General features: G+C 40.5%; 1 protein-coding gene across 1 annotated transcript; it reads right to left on the bottom strand.

The window, feature by feature from the left end:
- Positions 1 to 1,038: 1,038 nt before the first annotated feature.
- Positions 1,039 to 14,231, bottom strand: LOC133134067 (protein ATP1B4-like). Its single transcript, XM_061250464.1, has 9 exons — positions 14,056 to 14,231; positions 13,741 to 13,810; positions 10,055 to 10,289; positions 6,129 to 6,257; positions 5,920 to 6,027; positions 5,342 to 5,541; positions 4,266 to 4,322; positions 4,074 to 4,166; positions 1,039 to 3,894 (listed from the first exon to the last, which is right to left on the bottom strand). Exons 2-9 carry the CDS (start codon positions 13,804 to 13,806, stop codon positions 3,733 to 3,735), a joined length of 1,050 nt encoding a protein of 349 aa, XP_061106448.1. The 5' UTR covers positions 13,807 to 13,810; positions 14,056 to 14,231; the 3' UTR covers positions 1,039 to 3,732.
- Between the last annotated feature and the right edge of the window lie 998 nt (positions 14,232 to 15,229).

The raw sequence follows: 15,229 nt of genomic DNA, 5'->3' as shown, positions 1-15,229 counted from the left end.
TGGTTACGGCCGAGTACCGAAAATAATCAGCACGATTATATAAGCAGTGATATTGCTTTTATAGAACAGTTTTTCAAGCAAGGCTATTTATCAAGTAATGGTAATTTGAGACGATCATTTGAGACGATAGATTGACTTTATTCGGCATTAACAAAAAATAGTTCCTTGAGAATTATATTAGCTACTGTCTTTGTAATTGTCTTGGGTTGCCAGGTAACTCTATGCAAAGACTAACTAGTTAGCTAGCTCAGTCTTTGAATTTGTTTGAGTTACCTAGCAACGCGAGACAGTTACAGTAGGTAATAGAATTCTGTAAACATTGCGGACTGATCCCGGTACCGGATGTTGATGAGGTCAGAGTGACGTTGTACTGTATATGGAAAGCCTCTTGTCCAATCAAAGTATTTGACCGGAACTAACTTGTATAATAAAGCTAGTAGATCAGAACGTTCCACAGAAGCATGCTGTATCACACTGGGTATTTTACAACTCTTTTTTTTATTGCAAGTTATTCTAAGCCGAACACTGAATGTTTGATGTGAACTCGTAAATGAATTGGCTTGCTGCAATTCTGAATGCTGTCGTACTGTACCTGGTCATCCACACCTCCAACTGTAAATTGAACTCGGAAGACGGTAAAGCAAAAATAATGCAACTCTTTGATCGTTAGGAAACTGTAAAAATGTAGATTGTATATTAAGTAAATAAATAATAAAAACAGACACATTGTTTAAATTAGTCAATTTAGTTCCATGTGTTTACTGAATTGCTAAAACAACGTTTTAAGAATTTTTAAATACAAAATGACCCCCCCCCCCTTTTCACAGATGTCCTTGACTGTGAATGAACTCAAATGCCATTAACAGTTTGGATAGTAGTTTTTTTTGTTTTGTTTGTTTTTCTTTTGGAGCATAAACATAAATAATTCAGTGCTTACAAAGGTGACTTCTGAGAAAAATAGTTACAGTAAATGGTTACAGTACAACAAAATACAATGAGAACTACCTTTTAACACAAACACTGACAGTATGTCCCATCTAAGGAAAGACTGATACCTTTTATTCTTGGACAAGAAAAAATGAAATAAGTGGTAAAAAAAAAAACAACATATTAGTGAAAATAGTTATAAAAACAAGCTAACAGTCAAAGAATTCTAGCGTTCCTAAAAATTACAGCAGTGTATTGAGCTGTTTTTGCATAATGCTGTAACTATTTCAGCTACAACTACCTACAGTCGTTCATACAGAATTCATATGACCACTGCAGTGACTGTGACAGAAAGCTGTGAATGGTTTAAATGATACAAATGATACATCTAGCCAATAAAAACATTGGAGAAATATAACCTGACTCAAAAGCAAAGTTTATCAGCTAAAAAAAATAGCAGGACAATTGAAGTGTATACACTGCCTCGTTATAATGTTTTGTTACAAAGAAACAGGTAATTAGTGCCCTCCAAAAGTATGGTGATGGTAGAGTGAAATTTCTTAATTTTAATATGAACTTAAGGTAGTTGGCTTTGAGATCAAAAGATGTTTCCGAAGCAAAGGCGCAATCAATCAGCTTTTATTTCATGATATTGATGTGCATATATTTAACATTTTACAGAAGCATCTGTTTTTGTATGGAGTCCCTCCATTTTCAGCTGTGCAAAAGTTAACCAATGACTGACGGGTGTGAACTGTTGCTCAGGTGTTTTGTTTTGTTCACACACACAAAGAGCAGTGAGTGTCTAGTCTTGGTTTTATCCTCTGTTTTCATCTGATTAGGAAGGATAGCGCAGAAACTGGGTAGGTATTGAAAAAGAAAGAAGCCATTGGTGGACTCAGAAATAAACACTGCAAGTCAGCCAAGGAAGATTGCTACAGCTTATGACAGATCAATCCTAAGGTCTGTGAAGAAAAACCCTAAAACAATGGGCAGAGACATCAGCCGTCTTCAGAGGCTACACTGCTTGATGCAAATGTCTCAGCAGCATCAAGGTTTGAGAGGACAGGTTAGAATTAGCTAAAAAAGTACAGAGATGAGCCAAATGATTTCTGGAACAGTTTCATGGATATACGATACCAAAATAAACCTTTCCTAAAGCGATGGAATTTGTGTAGAAAAGAAGGAATAGCCTATGTTCCATGATCCACCTCTTCAATGAGATATGGAGGGGATCGTGTCATAGCCTCCGGAACAGGGTTACTTGTCTGCATTGATGATGTAACAGGATGGCACTAGTAAGATTAATTCTGAAATGTAATGTGTGACTTTGCATGAAGAAATTCCTCCACTTCTTCCTGCGAGACTCAGTGGGGTAGCTTCATCCTACCTCAAATAAATTGCCTCATCATCCAAAGCAAAATGGATGCAATGGCCAGTGGTGAAAAGTTTCAGCCACCTAATTTAAATTCGATCAAGCATGCATTCCGCTTGCTGAAGAGGAAGGAGACTAAAGACAATCACCCCAAACATAAATCAATAGTAAGTGGCCTTAGTGAAGGTGCAGTTATTGCTTGTAAGGGCTATACAACTAAATATTAGACTTGCTTTGATTTACTTTGGGTGACTTGACACAAAAACAGCTGTTTCTGTAAAATGGTATGCATGTGTATGAAAACATTTATGCATGTAAATACAAAAAAAGAAATCTGATTGTCTGTACTTTTGTCTCATATTCATCTTTTGATCTCTAAATTCTGCAGCAAAAAGAACAGACTTAACTACCATACTTTTAGAGGACACTATATGTCTAGTGTCAGTTGTGTGTTCCCTGTTACTTTGTAACTCTTCTCCAGCTCCCATTTAATGAGGTTAGCAGGGCAGTAGGGTCAAAGGGTGGAATCAAAAAGGCACCACCAGTCATGTCGTACACTGTTCTGGCATAGGGTGGGTAGCATACATTTAACATTTTATAGCATTTCAGTGTATTGTGAACATTTAAACTGCATTACTACGGATGTAGCTGTAGCCAATAGAAATTAGTAGATGACACTTATGAGACCTCTGGCATGCATTAGCTATTCATGAGAATCGGGCAAAGCAATGTATCATTTATTCTGTTGGAGTTCTTATTCAGTCATGTTCAGCAGGATCATCAGTTGACACAAGTCAGAGCAAGACAACATTAGAACATTAAGGCATATGGTGTAGCACTGAGCAGGTATATATACACTGCAGTCTGTAAGTATTTGGACAGTGGTACAATTTCTGTTCTTTTGGCTCTGGACTCCAACACATGGGATTTTAAATATACAGTAATTTGTGTACATCTCCTTTTTATACATAGTATCCCCATTTTAGGGGACCAAACGTAATTGGACAATTGGCTTCTCAGCTGTTTCTGATTAGTCGAGAATTAAATTGCTTCCTTAATGAAGGTATAACAGCTATCAGCTTCTAGTCTTGATAAAAGGTTTTTGATAGTCTCAAATTAAAGATGACTAAACTTTAACCTTATACTCATTATTTCATTTAAAATCCAATCTGCTGTAGTAGAAGATAATAACAGATAACAGAAATTATACCACTGTCCAAATACATACAGACTGCACTGTGTTTGACTGGTACAGGGAGGGGGTTGAAGTATTGTTTTCAGACAGTGTAATGCATTGGAGGTGGGATGGAAAGAGGCCTTTCTAAAGTATCCATGCCCCTCAGTCTGGATCCTCTTGGCTCTTCAACAGCACAATGTACTCCTATCTAGAAACTTCCAGCCAGTCAACTTCCACTCTGCAAAGGTGCCCCCTATGCACCCACTTCCAGAGAGAAGGTGATGCTGCCCAGGAATCGGTCATTAGGAGAGTCATTGATGATGCCCTTACCATTCAGCTTGCACTGTACACTGAAATGGATATCCTGCTGCACCCTGGGGAAGCGCACAGCTACCAGGGGGTTGGTGTAGTTCACCTGTTGGTTATAGGGTGGTGAGTGCATGTGAGAACCACCATTGCAGTTAGCATAACCCATTAAGTTTTTTGTGTTTTACACTACAGAAATGCAAGTACAGGTGCTTGTGCAATGCACCTAAACTTTATTAGTCCTTCCTCAACACGCTCATCAAAAGCCTGATTTGAAATCATACTTACATGTCTCCTCTTTCCATAGTAAGGGTAGTACTTCAGGTTAAAAATGCTTTCAGGGAAGAACTCAATCTCTCCAAGGTTTTCTGGCCCTCCTTTCTGACAGTGAATGAAAAATTACTGATGAACACTCAACCAGTTTCTTTTATAGTTGAGAGAAGTATTGAGACAAATTAGTGAAGGATGATAAGGGTTTACCTTAGCTGAGCAGGTCACATTGATTGGAGTGCCTTGGCCTGGTAAGTATCCAAGAATCTATAGGAGATAGATGTGGAAAGTAGTTGCATATCAATTAATAAAATAGAAAGGACTCAGTTGTAGGCCAGTTGGGGTTTATTTTGTCAGCTGGAGAGGCTCCTAGCTCATAGGAAATAAAGATAGCGTGCTTTCCTGACTGGGCAGCCTGTTTTATTTAATTTTAACTTGATGAGGGCGCTGAAAGAACAGACTGAGCTCCCTGCTGACTCAGCCTCCCCAATGAGGCCAGCAGTCTGCTGTGCCTTGTTTCAATGTCTGGAGATTGGAGAGATGGATACCATGAGCCCCATTGAGTGCATTTTCTCCATATGCGGGAGGGAGCAGGCCAGGGTTAACCGTAGCCCCCCTGCTGGGGAGATGCTCAGTTTAGATGTTTTTCGAGTTCAACTATGCAGCTTTAAAAACAAGCAAGGCTTTCTGGCCTGTTTGGGTCAACAGTCTGAAATACCCTCTATTGTGCATGGACAGGCCTCACAGACCACCTCAGGTGAGGTCACAGGGGGGGTTCTGGCCCAGTTCAGGTCCCATCAAGCAAGCTTCCCCAAATACAATTACATGTAAATAAACACACAGGGCTGGTTACTGCCATCTGCTATATGCTCCTTTTGAGCCAAAGAATAAATGCATCTCCTACAGCCATTAGTCACAGACTGTACTAGATCTGTTTTAAATTATGTAAATGTCCATACATTATAACGTTTCGTCGTGAATTCCTGCTGAAGAACTTGTGCGATAAAACACAAATGTGTAGATGCACAGAAGGACTTGATTTCATACTCACCACTAGATGTCCCTAAAAGCCTTAAAACTTGCTGTCTTTAGTTCGTGTCAGTGAGCATCCATTCCACCCATGGATATTAGTACAATAACGTAATTACGGAGACACAACAATGTACTAAAGCTGCAACTGCTTATGGAATGATGACAATGTTTGACAACATGCCTTTCTCTAGCCTTTCCATGCCATTGCAGCCCCGGTTATCCTGTTTGCATCTCTTCATTCCCGCCTATCTTACCCGGTTCATGTTGAGGAGAACGCAGGGCTTTCCTAAAGCGTATCCAAAGCTTCTGTCCGGGTCCCCCGAGCACTTCCCCAGCGAAGACCTTTTGAACTGGCACGCCTTCCGCTCGGCACTCTCCTCCTTGTCGTCCTGCTTGAAGTACACGCTCTGCGTACAGTTGATGTTCCGCTGCTCCTGAATGGAGTCGTCGTACGCTGTTGGAGCGGAGGAGGAGGAGGAGAAGGAGGAGGGGTGTGGGGAGGAAGGAGGAAAAAAGGTCCCATGAATATAGCGAACACAGGCTGCCGTTTGTTGGCCTCCGCCTTGGAGTCCAGCAACCCAGCACAAAAGAAGAGCTGGAGCGCGGCTGAATGGAAGTACTCCGCTCACAAAGGTCTTCCGTCCCAGCTTTCAATTCACTGGCAGGAAGCCTGGAGAGCAAGGTGAGGGGGGGGCCAGTGGATGGGGGGCCTTATTCGGTGGCCATGAAGGTAAAATGTTTTTCTCCCCATATGCTGCCTAAACATACATTATATTGCCTCCAGCTGAACATTCAGGAAGGTATCACAGAGTTTACACTGTCTATGACTCACGATTTAGAGAGGCCTCCAGGGCCTTCACATATTTATCCCAGGTGTTGCGGTCAGAAGCGTTGAAGACGATGTCGAATCCGTTCGGCCCCCGTGGCGACATCATCATACCTGCCAAATGGAGCACAGACACGGTCAGTTGCCCCAGCAGTCTGGCGAGGGCGGGCGGAGGGGAGCATCAGAAAGTGGAGCACATGGGCATGAGTCCTTACCTGGTGGCATCACCCTGTCATTGTAGGTGGGGGCATAGGGATTGATGGACCACATTAGGGCCCACATGCAGGCTGCGAACATGGCCGCCAAGAAGATGTACAGCGCTGAGTAGAATAGGAGGATGAGGCCTGTGGGCCAAAGACGTGAGGTGAGGACCATGAGGTGTTTACAGCAGGAAAGTGTCTAATGCTGTCTGGCTGGCTGTCTAGTTGCTTTCATTACAGGACCTCCCAGTCAGACCTTTCTGCCTTTTATCAGCCAGGGGCTGTAATACCCATCCTGTTTAAGCCTTTTTTTAAGCCACTTCAATATTAAAGCCTCATCTCTACAATGTCAGACTGAGTTCTGTTTTGTTCTTTTGGAAGGCCTTTGTGAGATACTCTCCTTTTCAGGATTCAATCAATATTCCTCCTCAACTTTGACTCATAATTATATTCCGGTGTTTGTGTTTTTAACCAGTTCAGCTTTTAATTTATCAATTAAAGTTAAGGTTAAATTATATTTGAATCCAGGCCTTTGTCTCCAAGGAGCACTGCTTCACTGAATCTCTTTGTAGTATAAAAGTCTTGATCCAAATGTATCAAATCTGATCTCCAGGTTGAGACACTGTTACAAACATGCTTGCTCCTACTGACTGTTCAGTAAGCAAAATGTTCTTCCTAGATCTGGATATGGAACCATCTTGTTTACATGCCAATAGAGCTAAGTGTGGATGGGATAATCAATAATATATAATGTGTGGGGATGGAAACTCACAAATGCAAAGAAAGAAGTCTGGGAAACCTAAGCAGAAGTCTTTAAATGTCAATCAATCATCCATTAGTCAATAATCAAGCTAAATCTGTCCCCTGGATTAAATGGCCTTGGCTCTACAAGCAATTTCACAGGAGCTGGTGGCAGCCAGCATAGCGTCTCCCAGCTACAAAGACCGTTCTGTTCAGGGTTGCTGAGAATCCCCCCAACTGTTCTTTAATTCAGAAACATACTGAACCTCCGGGTGCCATCACAGAAACGGTGTCTAGCAGTCACATAAGGCTACCGCGTTTCCTCAAGCTGCCCGAAGGTGTTCCTGTGACAGGACGCACCCTGTCTGGTCTCCCGCGTCGTCATGTCTGCATTTCTTTAACCAACAGCTTTTTCTTGTCTGATTAGGAATATTTGTATACGACTAGGGCAAGTCTATTTGGTAAAAGATGTGTCTATTTGGCAAAAAGAGGGATCACAGACTTCGAGACGGCAGTCTCTGTTCTCTCAACATTCTCTAAAGGACACTTTTTCCAGATTAGGTTTAAACAAACTCGTTGAGTCATCTATTTTTGTCATTAAGAATGCAACAGTCCAGAGGGATCAGGAGGCTACTCCGTCATCACTGACCCCATGAGCCTTTACAGGAAATACTTTGGAGACCTCATTGGTGGCGGAGACCTCAGCTGTATGTTCATGCACTCTGGGCTGAGCGTGCGACAGAAAGCATGGTGGACAAGCACCTGTGCAGCGTCTGTGAACATGTATGAGTCAGCAAGTGTAGAGGCTGCAAGGGGGGGATTATGGGAAATGAGTCTGGAAGAATGAGGCTCCCGACTAGAGCACAGCCTGTTATGGCATGCACCCTCCTGGAATGGTTTCTGGGGCCACCTGTGATTTTCAGGACTGGACTGAGTTATCTGTGCACCTACACAAACACTGAACTATGACACAAACACACTGGGATAGGGACAGAGAAGGGCTCGTGGTCCAAATGCTCCCCCCACCAAACGTCACATGACCTGAATCTCTTGCTTCCATTGTTCAAAAAGACAAATTACAGTTTACTTGGACCGCAAAAACTAATTCTAACCAAACTACATTCTTACAAGGGAAACTCGGGTGGTCATCTGAGGGCACCATGCAAAATAATGATGCCCCCTCACCCCCTCCAACTGGCAACTGGAATCTTTGGAGATAAATGCACAAATGAACAGTGAGCTGTACCAAAAACAGAATAGAGAACACATTTGACCATGCACTCCCGTAAAAGAGCATTAGATCAGCTGGTTAAGTTGCATGGACCCTTCAGAGTGTACTGCCATGTTTGATTTTGTTTTGCCATGTGGATTTGATTGATGCAAGTGAGTGATGCAATAGTATTCTGATTTTTTTATTCTTGGAAGAAGTGAAGTATAATAACAATAAAGACCATAATTCAACTTAGGAGTACTCTAAAAGTTGCAGTGTCATAAAAAATAGTTTCCCCATTCCTCTATTATTGCATACTTGTCAAACTGAATGGTGTCAGATCCTTAGACAAAATGTAACTGTAGACAATGGGGACCTGAGTAGACATTCTTAAATTACCAGTGAAACACCCATTTCGCTCCTGTGAAAAAGTAATTGCCCCCATAACTGAATAACTGGTTGCACTAGCTTTAGCAGCAATAACTGCTATAATTTGTCATTCACATCACTGTGGAGGAATTGTAGCCTACTCTTCCTTGTAGAACTGATTTAATTCAGACAAATTGGTAGGTTTTCGACCATGAATTACTCAGTTCAGGTCCTGCTACAGCATCTCTATTGGGTTCAAGTCAGGACTTTGACTTGGCCAGTCCAGACGTTCATTTTGTTTCTTTTCAGCCATTCAGATGCGGTCTGGCCTTTGTGTTCTGGATTGTTGTCTTGGTGCATAACCCAATTACACTTCAGATTCAGCTCACAGACAGATGAATGGACATTCGCCTTTATTTGCTTTACGCCTGATATGACTTTTGACTCATCTATCCATTTAACATCATCCCAAAAGGCTTGGGGTTTTTTGCAAATGTGAGACAAGCATTGATCTTTCTCTTGGTTGGTAGTAGTTTCTCCACAGCGATGTGAAAGAATTATATCAAATTATAAGAAGGGTTTGGTTGTAATTATTTAAAGGTGGTGCAACCTGTTATTTAGTTTAATTAAACTTTTACAGAGTTATTTTCATGATTGATACATTTTTTCATCAAATGAATGAAATGGTTTGTGTTTAGTTGTAATAGAGGAAACCAGGAAGTGGGCAAATATTTGGTGCACGGCACTATATGTTGTGCAAATTACAATGCAACTAAGCTCTACCATTTGTTGGGAACCAGTTGTTGTTAGAGCGTATAATGGACATTTTACTGTATATTACTTATTTGCTGAATACAATAGCTTCACCTAGTTTTCTAGAGAGCCTTGAAGACAACCGCTGATGATTTAGCTAACTACACGTGAAAATAATTAGATAGAAAGTTAGCTAGATTAGAACACTAAATTAAGCTGGAAATAAAGGTATATGGCTAATTTACAAACAACCATTTACCTTGTAATTTAAGTTAAATTCATTGTTGAACTTAATAATGATAACAATGTATTTGTGAGATCCTATTGCCATTCATTCATTCATTCATTCATACATTCATGCCATTAACATGGGGATTTCTTGGCATGAATTCATAAACTGCAAATACACAGATTGCATATTGATTCTAAAACATAATTGGCCAAAACATTTAATTAAACAAAAATGGTACACAGAGGAATAAAGTAATACAAAGAATCACATCAATGGAAAATGGCAAAAGAAATATCTATACGAAGTGGACATTCAAAATGTGTCCTTCATGTTTGGAACAGGATATAATGACTTCCTACCTAGCTGGATTCCTCGTGGCCCCGGCCTAAATTGAAATGCATCTACAAGGGCATTTCACTCTTCAATAAGATATGAAGAAATGCAGTTACCAAAAAAAACAACATGAGCATCTTTCATGAGCTCTGCTATACCATACACATTTGTAGGCAATACGTGGAAAAATTCATGGCTCCCCCATGTGTCTCACTAATACAGATTGAGGAGTGCTTTAATGGCCAAGAGCATAACTGTCACTACTGTACAACTGTGACTGTTTTTGGAGGATTTTTCACTTACTCCAGCTTTTCCCAGAGCGGCCCATGAACTCTCGTGTCTCAGGGTTCCACAGGTACCTCTTCGTCTCAGTTATCTTTTGGCTGAAGGTCTTCTTGGGTTTTGGTTTAGGTTTCCATTTCTCAAAGTCGAGGTCCTCTCTCTCCAGGGGCTGATGCTGTGCTAGCTCTTCAAGTTCCTCTTCCACCACTGAGGCTGGCACCATCTCCAGCTCAACCTTTGGTTCACTGTCACCAGGCTATCATAGGGACAAGGACAGGGCCATAGAGTGCATCCCCCATGTCTCCACTGACACCTTGTAGATTCTACATTACATTGAGCCATGAGTAGATTTATTGACATAGACAATGTTGAAGTAATAGCTGGATAATTGTTGGAAAACTTTGTCAAGGCTGCATCACTCTCAGTGACCTACACTCCCCTCGGATAAAGTCTGCCATTTTCTGCCTCTGCCCAACTCTCCTAACACACATGCTTTACAGATTTTGAAATCTACAACATAGAGTGGAGTCCATAACATTTTTGTCTGTACTCCAGCATATTGAATTTGAAATAAGACATTGACTATGAAGTTAAAATGCAGACTTGTAGCTTTAATTTGAGGGTTTGTACATTCATATTGGGTGGACAGTATAGGAACCGTAGCCAATTTTAAACATAGCCCCCCAATTTTTGGGAACAAAGGTAATTGGACAATTGGCTGCTCAATGTTTCTTGGACAGGTGTGTTAAGGCTCATCATTTGTTCGTGCATAAAATAGCCAGCAAAAGATCTAGAGTTCATTCTAGGAGTGCCATCTGCATTTGGAGTCTTTTGCTGTCTGTCAATATAAGGACCAAAGTCGTGTCAATGGCAGTAAATCCATCATTAGGCTGAAAAATCTGAATAAATCAACTGTCTGGTACATTGTTAAGAAGCAAAAATGTACTGGTGATTCCAGCAATGGCAAACAACCTGGTAGAACACAGAAGACTATCCTTCCAATGGTGAAGAAAAAACCTCTTCATAATTGTTCAATAGATCAAGAAAACTCTCCAGGATGTAGGCGTTGATGTTTTAAAGACAACCAACAAGATAAGTCTACATTAGAATAACTTCAGAGGTTTCGCAATAAGATGCAAACCCCTGGCAAGCCTCAAGAATAGAATGGACAGGTTACAGTTTGCAAAAATGTGCAGTAACTGGCTCATTGATGGTGTCATTACCGACGTTAGCAGCAGGATGAATGCCAAAGTATATAGAAACTGTTGCTTCTGCTCAGATCCAAGCCAATCAAAACTGATTGGATGACATTCACCATGCAGCAGTCCAATGATCAAAAACATACAGCCAAAGCTGTTTGTTTTTCCTGGAATGTTTTTGACCTGCCAAGTCAATCACCTGATCTCAATCCAATTGAGCATGCACTTTACTTTTTGAAGACCAGACTGAAGGCAAATAGTCCCCGAAACAAGCACGAGCTGAAGAGCATCACCAGGGAAGATACCCAGCATCTGGTGATGTCTATGGGTCGTAGACTTTAGGCAGTCATTGATTTGCAACTAAATATTGAATATTATTTCAGTTTGTGTTCATTTGTTCAATTACTTTTGGTTCCCTAAAATTGGGGGGACTATGAAAATAATAATAAAAAAGGCTGTCATTCCGACAAGGTTCACCCAATATGGATGTAAAAACCCTAAAAATTAAGCTGAAATTCTGCCCATTAACCACGTAATGATTGTTGCATTTCAGCGGATTGTTTGCTGGAGTACAGAGCGAAAACAACAAAAAATGTGTCACAGTCCAAATACTTACAGACTGTACTGTATAATCCACAGAGCTAACTGGTAATACACTATAACTATATCACATTCCACAAAGCAACATTTTACCACTCCAGGTTTCAGGCAGCCAACCACTACTACTCAATACTTCACACTATCAGCTCTGACACCCCCATGCTGCTCAAAGTTACCCTTTACAAACACGCTGCTGCAGAGATATGCAGTCCTGGTCCTGGAGTGCTCCATTCAACCCCCTAGTTACATAATTGGATTAATCAGGCTTAATGAATCCAGGGGACCAGGAACTCTGTATTTTGTTATTTAGACACTGATTGTTCAGACTCACTTAATACTGGATCAAGCTGTAGAATCAAGCATGGACTTAAAACATCTCTGGCACTCCAGGACCAGTGTTGCTTACCCTTCCACACTTGTAACTTCACAGCTAACCTCTATAACACTACAATGAACACAGCTCACCTCTAGCACATTCTACACTAACAGCCTGCACACTCTATGCTCCTAGCAGGTAATGACTTCTTCACACTTCTTCACAGCTAAAGTATATTGCTCTGTCTTCCACACAGTTCACCTTGGACATACTGTAATCCCTTCACAGTTAACCTCCATTGTTCTACCCTCCACAATGCATACCCCCGAGTCATACTGTCACTTACAGGTAACCTCAACCATAGTCTACACTCATTGAACTTGATATCCACTAGTCTTGACTCTCCTTGCAGCAAACCATTATAAAGTACATGCACATTACATGCTCACCAACATTAATCTTTAGCACAGTCAGGGCTCCTCATTGGTAACCTTACATAGAGACTGCACTCCCTTGGAGATAATTTCCATAACCTTCTGACAGAATATATCAGGATTACTAACTACCATCTGTTGATGTGCAACTTGCAGCATTGGGACTACAAATGGGTTGCAAAGTAATTTTAGAAGGGAGTTGAATGAAGTGAATTACATTTTTTTCCCGTATTTCGTTTGATATTATTAATGTAATTTTACACATGCATTCACTGCCTGGAGGGCAGTTAGTTACCCAATTCTTGTGTGCAAGAATGTCTATGGGGTACAAAATAAGCCCCCTACTTCTCATATCTGGAGTTCATAATATATATATTTTTTATGTTGATTATATTGTTTTATGTACAATCATATTGTATGCACAGTCTTCAGTGGACTAATCATATGACAATAGATGATGGTATAATACAATAGCTTTCCAGTTACAGTAATTATAGTTGGTTATTTATATTTTATGTTAAAGTCAGAAGCTTAACAGGAATACATCATTTCAAAGTTATGTTTGCTTATATTATTAATATGTTCCTTTTACTATTAGCAGTTGTAGAGCAGTAGGTTATACAGTACATAACTTACCAAACTTACCCCCCTTTAATTGTCTTAATGGTGACAATATTTTACCGCCACTGTAACAACCATATTATCACATAACGGTTCTCTTCTTTTTATAAAACAGCTTCACGTTGTATTCATTCGATCATTTAAAAAAGCGCGTAATAGATTACTCAAATACCATACATAAACTTTTGTGTTTTTTTTTTTAATATTTTTTTTACTTTCGTGGCTTCGGGTAGTTCACATAGTGAAGACATTCTCCAAAACTCTTAGGCAGACATGCCAAGTGCCAAGGATGGAGCTAACCGTGAATCAGAGCACCCCAATTCCCTCTGGCCAAAATAATATAGAAAACAACGAGGGAAATCTGCCCAGTATCACATTAACCGTTTTATAAGAACTACAGACATGCAAGCAGACATCGGTATTGTTGCACCGATATTTAAGCATGCAAACTTTTTCACTGACAGAAACCTGCACCAACATCTGTGACTGTATTTAACCGGTGACCACAAGGGATTAGCGCTTCTTAATGGAGCTCACCGCATTTGCTAGGTCGTCTCCATGGAGCTGTTCATCAGCTCCGCCCGCGGTGGCATTCGGCTCCATGATTCTACAGAGAAGAAAAAAGTATACTTGTTAAACCAATCACATCTCCCGTAATCCCCATGAATCTAAGAGGCACCTCCAGTCTAATCGTGCACAAATATCCTTGTTTCATTCAAACGAAACACAAAATAATAATAAAATAAACATTTTTCGTCCATGACTGTACGCAATGAAGTGTTGCACCGTTTTGGGGTGATTTCCAATTAAATATATATATTTTTTCATTGGTAATGAATAATAACCAGAAACCTAGAGTTTTCGTCTGCAGCAAAAGTCAGATGGCGGTCCCGAAGTCAAAAATCCTTTTTTGACCTTGTTAAAAACAAGTTGTATTTTCGTCAAAAAATTATTTCTTTTTTCATCAGAAAATTGGACAGATGCAACAGGAGCTGGGCAAGTAGGACCTCTTCTCAACTAAGCGGACATCATAGTGAATGAATTCTTGTCTGAACGAGAAACTGGGGGTGGGATAAGTGTGAGAGTTTTTTTTTTTTTTTTTCATCCTGCCTGTGAAACTTTTGGCAGTGGTGCAGTGGTCTGTTCTGTAGTATTCCACGCACGCACGCTGCAGCCTCGTTGTCTCTTGAGATGAGACTAGGATAAAACCCGGCGCTTTAAAGGATGAAATTGTGTTTATCTCAACACAGTGTGTTATTGTCAATCAGCGGTAGCCCTTTGATGGATTGAAGGGGATTTTTCGACTCAGACTTATATTCTATTTTTACACACTGGCTTGATCGGACCGAACACCTGATGCAAATTTTCTCTCAGTTTTCCTCGTCAGAGAAGTATGACGTAGAGCTGTAGATATCGCTCTTTTAAAGAAAAAAAAGCGGAGGAGTTCTGAAAAAAAATCTAGCTGTGATAGCCAAGCACACTGCGTGAGAATCACCGCTCATTCATAAACCGGGTCCCCACCATCTATTTGTATCCTGGTCACGTTGCGCGCTCTTCGTCAGGAGACCTGTGTTATTTTTTTCTTTTTGAAAAAGAGAATGTCGTCATGGAAAAGGGAGCTCTGAGGGGTCTACTTTCTGTGTTCTCCCGTCCCCCATTTCTAGCTGTCATCCACATTTATTGACCAGTTTTATAGCGCAGCCCGAGATTGTTTAAAAACATTTTTTTGAAAAGCCTTCAGAGCATGGAATGCAAACCGCCTCATTGCTTTCTAAATGGAAATAATATGTGCTTTATAAGATGTGTAAAAGGCGGCAGCAGACCTCGAGTTCAGTGTCATTAACTTTTCAATAATAAAGGTAATCCATATTTAAAAATAAATATAACTGTGTCGCATATAACTTGTAGCCTCTATCAAACACATATAGGGTGAAACTGTTGTCGAATAGCCTATGGGTTAAGTATCGCCCTGAGTTGATTATAGTAGCCTAGTTCTGAATTGGGTAGAGGTGGTCGTATAGGATGT

Source organism: Conger conger, chromosome 7 (assembly GCF_963514075.1).
Source record: "Conger conger chromosome 7, fConCon1.1, whole genome shotgun sequence".
NCBI classification, from domain to species: Eukaryota; Metazoa; Chordata; class Actinopteri; order Anguilliformes; family Congridae; genus Conger; species Conger conger.
The sequence above is the reverse complement of the archived record's forward strand: the minus strand, read 5'-3'. Positions and strand labels throughout refer to the sequence as shown.